Source organism: Echinops telfairi, unplaced genomic scaffold, assembly GCF_000313985.2.
Source record: "Echinops telfairi isolate 266 unplaced genomic scaffold, ASM31398v2 ScPeMD7_10;HRSCAF=50, whole genome shotgun sequence".
Taxonomy (NCBI): Eukaryota; Metazoa; Chordata; class Mammalia; order Afrosoricida; family Tenrecidae; genus Echinops; species Echinops telfairi.
This window is the reverse complement of record NW_022103907.1, coordinates 3,870,383-3,879,598: the sequence shown is the minus strand read 5'-3', so window position 1 is coordinate 3,879,598 and position 9,216 is coordinate 3,870,383. Positions and strand designations below refer to the sequence as shown.

Below are 9,216 nucleotides of genomic sequence, written 5' to 3'. Positions count from 1 at the left end.
TATGTTTGAGTTCACGGGTGTGAAGTTGATTTTGGTGATGGAAAGAAAGAAGGAAAAGGTAGAAAACCGTTTCAAAGGTTTATTTCAGAGCTCCCGCGTGAGGTCCAGGGGGCCCTAATTTGGAGCCAGAGAAGTCGTGCCCCCCCAGGAGGGAGGGGAGAGCAGAGAAAGGGACGGGAGCATCCTGAGGTTCACAGCTGGGGGCCTGAGAAGTCGCACTGTCCCCGCAAGTGGTGGAGAGTTTTATAGCCCAGGTCTGGGGTAAGGGAGTAGCTGAGGAATTTTCTCCTGCAACTTTATTGTCTGCAGATCCAGAGCTAAGCAACCATGTTCAATGTTATCTGCAATGGCTAGCTCCAAGGGGAGCAAGGAGGCCTGGTCTCTCACAGCGACCTTGAAGTGTCTCCACCAGCTCCAAGGTCTCTTCACTTGCCTGTCCCTTCAGCTCCCGCTCCCGCCTGACAATTGGCAGCCAATGTGTCAATCCATCTCATTGTGGGTCTTCCTGCAGTTCATTTCTACTTCTTGGATTTTGTTTGCTGACCCTCTATCGAGCCTGATGTCCTTCTCTAAGAACTGGTCCCTCTTGATAACATCTTTAATGGACCCATTGGTGCTGTCAGCTGTGACCCAGATCAAGTGTGCGTAAACACGGCTGCCTGGGGCTGCTACCCTCCCTGTCAGCAGGGGGTCGGTGGGAGAGCACCTTCCCTCAGAAAGGGCTGAGTGTGTCTGGGGCAGCCATTGGGGAGGGGAACATATGGGAGCTAGAAATCACTGCCAGGAGATGAAAGGACAGAGGGCCACACCCTGCAAGCAAAGATACATAGCAAAGCATTCTGTGAATCAGGAGGTCTCCCAGAGACCACCGTCATTGTCACACATGGGCAAGGGAGCCTCTGAGTGGTGCGGTGATGGTTGGGGCAAGTAGCTAACCTGGACATCACTTAGTAAATGGCTGTATCTGCCAAATCCCATCCTGCGCCCACTCCCATTGCTGTTGAGTCGATCCTAATTCATAGCCACCCGCATGGTACCGAAGTGAACCTCTCCCTCGGATGGCCGTGCGGTCATCTCTGCAGATGTAGATCTCTGGGCCTTTCTTTCCCAGCCCCACTCCGTGGGCTGGAGCCACCCACCTCCAGGTGAGCGCCACCCCGGACCTTCCTGTGTCCCTTCGAGGGTCGCAATCTGAACAGCGAGATGTCTCCAGGCCTCCTTACCCTCCTCCTTTCTTCTGTGCTGTCGAGCGAGAAGCTGACGTTGCTGCTTTATTTCCAGCGTCAGGCCGAGCGGTTCATTAGCATTGGAGAAGGAAGCCCAGATAACAGGCTGGGCCCATGGAGCCAATCTCAATGTTTGGGGAGGTTAATTCACTTCTAAGCTACTTACCCAAACACAGCCATTATCTTTGCAGCAAGGATTCAGGCCTCATCACTTCGGGGGCCTCCTGGCTTCCTTATGGAGAGGGCCAGGGTGAGGCCATCCACTGCTTGGTGAATTAAAAAAGCTTGCGGAATGAAATGATCACTTTGACCCCATTTTGCTAGCAGACTTAGAGCAATCGTTTGGCTTGAAAAGAAATGGGAAAGTGGACTGAAAAATCCACATTCCGTCCCCTGAAGGAACTTAGCTAGTGGGGGATGAAATGTTTCAAGTGATTAAGCTATTTAAAAGCTCTCCCCACACCCCTACCACCACCAGCACCAATCCGCAGAAGAAAGTTATGCAAGGCAGGGACAAGAAGAGAATTAGGCACTCCGGAACCAGTAAGGAAATCTGCTTGCATAGGGTAGGAAATCCTAGGGTAGGAAATCCGCTCCTACCATCTTCTTGGAAGAGTTGGCGGCCAGCCTAAAGTACGAATGGTCCTCTCTCACCAGGGGCTGCCCAAGCAATTTGGAGGGAAATCATCAGGCTCTTTGTCACTTGGAAGCTCAGTGGCTGGTCCCTGGGGCCGTGGCACAAATGTCCACAAAGGGTCCACCCCTCTAGATAGAGAGGGCCCTCCTCCCTTGGGGGTGTGAGCAAGCCCAGTGGGGAACATATGGCTTTGAACTAGCTCTTTTTCTGAGGCTGGAGAACCTAGCGATGGAATGGTCAGATTCAGTCAAATGTGGGGGAAATCCACATCGGGAGAAGTTCCTCCCCCAGAGTCATAAAATAGAGAGGAGATTGGGGGAACAGATGTTCCTGTACAGAATGCTGTCAAGCACCTCAGCAATGGAGGATTGTAGCGCTTCAAGCATCGTGTCTGGCTCTAATGGAGACACCAGAGTTCTTTCTGCCTTCCTCTCCTTGCTAGGCAAACAGCCATTCCCCCCAAATGAGGCTGAAAGCAGAGGGCCGTGGAAGGGCTCTCTCGGAATTCCTAGGTTCGGGTGACAAGGAGTAGTGACAGGTGTGGCAAACACAGTTCTCTCGGTCTTGTTTCCTGTCAGGAAGGGGCTAAGAATAGTTGCTGTGCTTCCTGAAGCATCAGCAGGATTTTCGAGCTCTTGTTGATAAAGCAGGAAGACGGTTCCTTGTCAAAACATCTCGCTGCTGTGGGGACAGGTTTTGTGGACAGTTGAGAAGGCTGCGGGGAGACACCCAGGGAGGGGCTGCAGATGGTAATAGGGGTGCAGCCTGCCAGCTTATTGTGTGGTTCTGTCCTGATTCCACAACGGTCTGGGACATAAGACATCAGGCCACGAGGTGATGGGGACAGAGCCCGACAGCTGCTCCTCTGAAGCGGGTGTGGTGCAGCTCCGTGGGAAAGAAGAGGGGCTTGGAGTAGACTTTTGGGGCGAGCTAAAGGTCCCATCCCTCTGCTGGGCTGGGTCTTGAGTTCCAGAACCCCTGTCCTTGTGAGCTTCCAATGTGCTAGCAGAAACCCCAAACCCACCGCTGCCACTCGATTCCAAATCACGGTGCCTCTAGAGCAGCGGTCTCAGCCTTCCTCGTGTCAAGACCCTTTCATACAGTTCCTCCTGTGGTGGTGACCCCCCAACCATAACATGATTTTCATTGCTACTTCATCACTGTCATTTTGCTACTGTGATGAATGGTCATGTAAATATCTGATACCCAGGATGTCTTTTCATTGTTACAAATGGAACATAATTAAAGCATACTGATTCATCACAAAAACAATGTCATTATCTATTGTGAAATATTTGTTTCTAATGACAAACCAATGACATTTTGTCTTGAAGCATGGTGTAGCATGGGTAACAGTCTTCACCCCTGGTACTCGTGTATGTGGGTGTATCTGCATGTGGGCGGACCGCCTGGAGACAGCAGAGGAGCAGTGTCTCGGTTCCTAAGATCATCGGAAATATGTGTTTTCTGATAGTCTTAGGTGATCCCGGTGAAAGGGTCATTCGACCCCTAACGGGGTCACGACCCACAAATTGAGAACCGCTGCTCTAGAGGGCGGAGGAGAAATGCTCCTCATGACGGAAACAGAAAACCTCCTTTTCCTCCTGCCGCTGAGCTGGTGCATTCAAACCACCAACCTTTCTGGTAAGAGCCCAGTGCTTTAACCAGGTGCTGCCAACCTTCCTTACCCTACATACCCAACCCCCTGACATGGGCAGCGGGAGCTAGAAGACATGTGGGTGATCAACTCAGGTGGGTTTTCAGGCCAACTGGGCATAATCATGATCAAAGGAAGGCCTTGTGGTTGACTAAGCAAGCGCCCAGGAGATAAGAATGCCGTACCTCTCATGACCGTCAGTCAGAGACAGGGAGAGGCAGAATGGTGAAGATTAGAACCTGTTTTATAGAAAGTTGAGATAAGGCTGTCGTGTGGTAGTTTCTGAAGAATTGTCCTTTTGTCCCGTGTATCTTTTACTTTCTTTTACAAAGACTTTCTAAGCCATTCCTGGCACTCATGATTGGGGTGTTGGGGTGAGTTACATGCTAGAACTCTCCTCCTCACCGTTGCCTTTGTAAATCCCATCGAATGACTATTTCCTGATGGGTCTGGATATGAGAATGTAGGGAAAGATGCTGATAGGATTATACGATTTAGTTGTAAGTGACCAGCGTGATAAAGAAAACTTACTGGGAAGATGGGGGGAGGTGGGTCTGGGAGAAGGCAGTTACACTTCTGTTGGCAGGAAAATGGAAAGGAATAATCATCCATTGGGGGAAAACATGCTTCTCAATACTTATATATGACTCAAGGGGAGAATACGCCTGGTACTATGTTCCTAATTGGACACTTTTGACCTAGTTACCCAAGGTATCCAACCCTTGATGACCCAGGCCATGTGCCGTTGACTACTGAGACTTTAAACTCTGGTCGTTTGAGGAGCACAACATCCTTCATGGACCACACCAGAAGGATTCAATATGGAGAACCCCTAAGTGAACTGGGCTTTACTTAAACTCATCTGCAGCCCTTGGACTTGAGGGAAGAAATTCCCTAGTGTGAGGCAAAGTAGAAGAGTGCTACTTTATCCCAAGGGTATACAACTGGTGGTCATTGGATTTTAGTCCAGACACCATGCCTTGAGGGTTCCCAGTGAATGTTGGTGGAGAGCTACCAGATACTTACTATTGTAATGTTTTCCTTGCCTTTTTATGGCTTATGTTAATCTGGAAGGCATAGCATTCTGCCATTGTGAAAACATTATTGAAACTTTTACCCTACCACAAAAAGAAACTTGGAACTCTAATGTGAGGATTGTTCAGTTTCACCAGCAGCCATCTCAGAAGTCGGAGTGGTAGAATCTCACTACCATCGAGAATGAAAAGCCAGGAGTAGAGCAAGTTTTTTGGACCCCAGGGCCCCTCTGCACTAAACCTCCTAAACCCAAGGATTGAAATCTATGACAGCAGAGAAGCAGCAGAGGAGTGGCTGAAGCAGAACCAAGAGCATGACATAGAGTAGTGGGCTTCTTAGTCTACAAAGTGAATAATATTGAATGCCTGTAGTAGTTACATAATCTGTTATCAATTTGAGACTGAAGAGTGAAGGGGTGTAGTCTAACCTGTCAATCAGATCACAGCTTGATGACTTCATTTGGAGGTGCTAAGGAGATGAATAGCTCACTGGAGGTGGGACACTGGCTCACTCCCTGCGACACATTCCTGTGGACAAGACACAAGGAGCTACACTAGAGCCTGGGAGCTGAAGGAGTCACATGAAGACCCCTGCCAGTCCTGAGATGCTTACACCACCACTGGTTCCACAGGACTTTTTACCTACCAGCCTGTGATCTTCCTGCATTCGGTCATTGCATGTGTTTCGTGAGTCTGAAGAGGGATTTATAGATTGGCATTGAACATATGGGCTAATATTGGACTTATGAGCTTGATCTGGACTGGGATGGGATGTATTTTCAGTATTCGATTGCTCTTATATATAAAGCTCTTTCTTATACACCTATGAGTGTCTCTATGAATTTGTTTCTCTAGTCTACCCAGACTAATGCAATGCCTTTGGATAGAAGATTTGTTTGCAGAGTAGGGTTGCCTCTGGACACTTAATTGGGAGAATTTAAGTGGGGGAGCTGACCCTGGGAGCTGGAGCTAGGCACCTTAAGACTGAAGCTTTTGGTAGAATAGGATAGCTTTTTAAGCATTCAGCAGCAGCACTAAAAGAACCTTGTAATGTTGCCCAACCAGGGAAGAGGCTAAAGAGTCATGTGACTGAGAGGCCAAGGACCAGAGAGAGCCTTGCCTGCAGGCATGGATGAGAGGAGGCTATCGTGGTTGAAAGAGATGTGTTCTGAGCATTTCTGAGCCTGACTTGTAGCCTGTTAACTTCCCTAACTAGCCCCACCATTGTGAGTATGGTCTGCTACTTCAGTCTGGCCACTGTCGAGAATTATCAAACCCAGCTGAGAAGCAGAGATGGCAATGTGAGGTTGGGGTCAGCGCTGGCAAAGACGGACAGAGGGTGGAGGCTCGTCTGACCCTGCCTCATGGGAATCTGCCTTGGGCGGCTGAGGTTGATTCTCCTTCTCCCTTATGAAGTCCAAGGAGGTCAAGCACCATCCTCCATGCAATTTTTCACAGGTGGTATCCTGCATATACTAGCTCCTTGATATATATTTAGTGGCCCAAACTTCCTTCAGGGCTGGGTGGTCCTCAGGAGATGAGAATGACAGAAGTAGGTATTTGGTTGGGGAAAAAAAGTGTCTGAGGACCCCTCAGAGCTGGTGCCGTGCCCCTCACTTTTCTAGAGGAAAGGCTGGGCCAGAGAGGGAAAGGGCTGTGGGGTGTGCTATGGTTACCGTCGCTAAAGCCAGTACACTTGCCTACCTATGGCGGAGGGTCTGAGGCGGTGAGTGGATGAAATCTGAGAATGTGGTCATTGCTGTTAGGTCCCACCGAGTTGCTTCCAACTCACAGTGACCACGTGCACAACAGGACGAAACATGGCCCGGCCCCACCCCCTCCTCACAATGGTCATCATGCTTCAGCCCATGGCTGTAGCCACTGAGCCAGCCCATCTCCTTGACGGTCTTCCTCTTTCTCACTGCCTTTCTAAGTCACAAGGAAGATGGTCTCTCCCCCTAGGGATTGATGGGTCCTGTAGGAGCCTGGGTGGTGAAGTGGGCTATCCTCGGGCTGCTAACCACAAGGTCAGCAGTTTGAAATCACCATTCTATCCTGTCCTTTAAGGTCACTATGGGTCAAAATCAACTCAATGTCAATGAGTTTGTCTGGGGGGCGGTTTGTCTCTCCTAACATGTCCAAAGTACCTGAAATGCAATCTTGTTGTCCTTACTTCTCAGGAGCACCTTAGCTGTACTACTTCCAAGATAGATGTTTGTTCATTTGGCAGTGCATGATATTTTCAGTATCCTTTTCCAGCACCATAATTCAAATGCCTCAATTCTTCTCGTCTTCATTACTTAATGTCCAGTTTTCATAGGCACATGAAGTCATTGAAAAATACCATTGCTGATGCTGTATTCTTAAGAGAATGTGGGCAAGGTCTAAATACTGGCTCCAGGCTGCATGTGGCTACCCTGGAATCAGGATTATTGACCGTGAGCGGAGCTTTTCTTATGTTTAAACACATGGAGCCTAGCACGGTACCTGGCATACAAGTAAAGACAGGGTGGGACACTGCGAGAGCTGCAACTTGACAGGCCTGCCTTGTTTTTCTGAATCTCACAAGCTTTTCGCCCTCGACAGAGTGAAGTCTTTGCTTTCACTCTCTAAGTATATAAACAAATTTGCGTTTTCCTTCTCTGACAGGTTTCTGCCTTACCCAGGTTTCAGCTCCCAGGTTTTACTCTACTTAAAACTATTGGCAAGCTAAACAGGAAGCAGATCAATAAGACTTACCATGTGTAGGCACTGAAACTCTAGCCCCACAAGGCTAAGTGACTTGGATAACCAGCGTCAATGAACTAAATATGCAGTAAGGTAGGGCTTCCACCCAGGCTGTGGCTCCAGCACCTTGGCTCCTCATCTTATACAAGATTGCCACTCAGGGAGCTGTTCGGGCTTGGAGCCAAGGGGTAGAAGGTGGTGAGGACAGTGGGAGTCACTGGATTGTGGTGTAGGTACTCTCCATTCATGAGGGTAGGAGTTGGAGGCTGGGACCAGGTGTGGACCAGGTAGTCTTTCTCTAGTGGGTACCCCAGAGGTCAGGTATGCCATCGCCCCCCTAAGAGCATCTCCAGAAGGCACCCTGAGGGTTGATCTGACTTTTCCATTCCCAGGCTGCATGGGTCCTATTCCCACCTGCATTATGGCTACATTGAGGATGCCTTTGTGGACCTCACCGGAGGAGTGGTGACCATCCCAGGCCCGAGCCCCACCCCTTCCGACCTGATGATGGTGGTGAAGACAGCGGCCCAGGCCGGCTCCCTGATGGCCTGCCAGACCCCACCTGGGGTGAGTGTGGGGCCCAGCCCTGAGAAGACACGGGGATCCTGGTGCACTGCCTCGAGTCTTTCCTCCCCCAGGGCCCCACATGGCTAGTCAGAATCAGGGCAAGTCAACCACAATGGAGCCCTTACTGTATACTTTACCAAAGTAGGCACACGTGATCCTTACGGTAGCTCTCGCTTTGAGAGTTCCCACCCGCTGCGTAGGGACCATTGCGAGGATGGCGTGGGACCAGGCAGTGTTTTGTTCTGTTGTCCATCTGGTTGCTAGGGGTTGGAACAGGCTCAATGGCACCTGAGGGCCACAACAGCACCCACAGCCACAGCGTAGATTTGAACTCACAACAGCCCTGTAGGGCTCCACAGGTTTCTCCAGACTGGAGATCTTTATGTGAGTGAACAGACTCATCCTTCTCTTACAGAGCAGGGGTGAGTTCTAACTACCCACCTTGAGGTTAGTAGCCCCGTACTTAACCCACACAGCTAGCACGGGGCAGTGCGGGGCTTCCAGTGCCACTGCTGACCCCCACGCCTTCACCTGCTGTTTCTCCTAAACCAGGAGGGACGGGATGCAGAGTGACTGGGGCCTCTCCCTTCCCCAAGAGGACTTCATGGTGCTCACTGTTCTACATTCCTTTGCATTTGGCCTTGGGTGTTCAATGAGCTCCTCCTTCCATCTCCGATCCCACTGGCTCTACAGGCAGTGCCCCGATGGTGTGTCCCACACGGGTAGCTCAAAGGACCCTCCAAATGACTTGAGCCTGTTCCGAGATCTCTGTGGCTTCCTTCAAGTATGTAGCTTTGAGTCACATAACCTCACCCCAAAAACCCACCAGAAAACTAAGATACCCTTTACACCCTGGCTACTCCTGCAAAGGATCCCACAACCATATTTTGTGCTGTGCCTCATTGATGACAAGTGATTAGAGGATCAAATCCCCCCAGGTTTTCAGAGCTCTGTGGGGTTCAGGCGGGGATGGGTGGGTGGGGGACACGGACTATGTGGGGATTCAGCCCCCTCTCAGCCTATAAACTCTGCCTCTCTAGAGGAAGAGGTGAGGTCTGCCTGAGTCAGCAGCCCGGTTTCACCCAGCCTTGGTCTTGCCGTTGATTGAGTTGTGCTTTTCCATTTCTCGAAGGTTCAGTGCAGGTCTGTTTTTCTTCTTGGCAGCCCACTATCGGGGACAGTGAGATGGAGAATGGCCTGGTGAGCAGACACGCCTACACAGTGACAGGGGCAGAGCAGGTAAGGCCAGCCTGGTCCCGTTTCGTGGATTGGGACACCCACTAATCCATGCACGAAAGAATGAAACAACTGGCCTTTGGTCGATGGACAGGAGAAGCAGATTGTGTGTGTGTGTGTGTGTGTGTGTGT

The 9,216-nt window shown here is 50.2% G+C and overlaps 1 protein-coding gene across 1 annotated transcript in view; it reads left to right on the top strand.

Annotated features, from left to right (window-relative positions):
• CAPN13 (calpain 13) overlaps window positions 1-9,216 on the top strand; it is a 65,319-nt gene that overhangs the window by 21,792 nt on the left and 34,311 nt on the right. Inside the window, exons 5-6 of the mRNA XM_045287019.1 lie at window positions 7,674-7,848; window positions 9,013-9,087. Coding sequence (XP_045142954.1) covers window positions 7,674-7,848; window positions 9,013-9,087 — 250 coding nt within the window. The remainder of the gene's footprint in view (window positions 1-7,673; window positions 7,849-9,012; window positions 9,088-9,216) is intronic.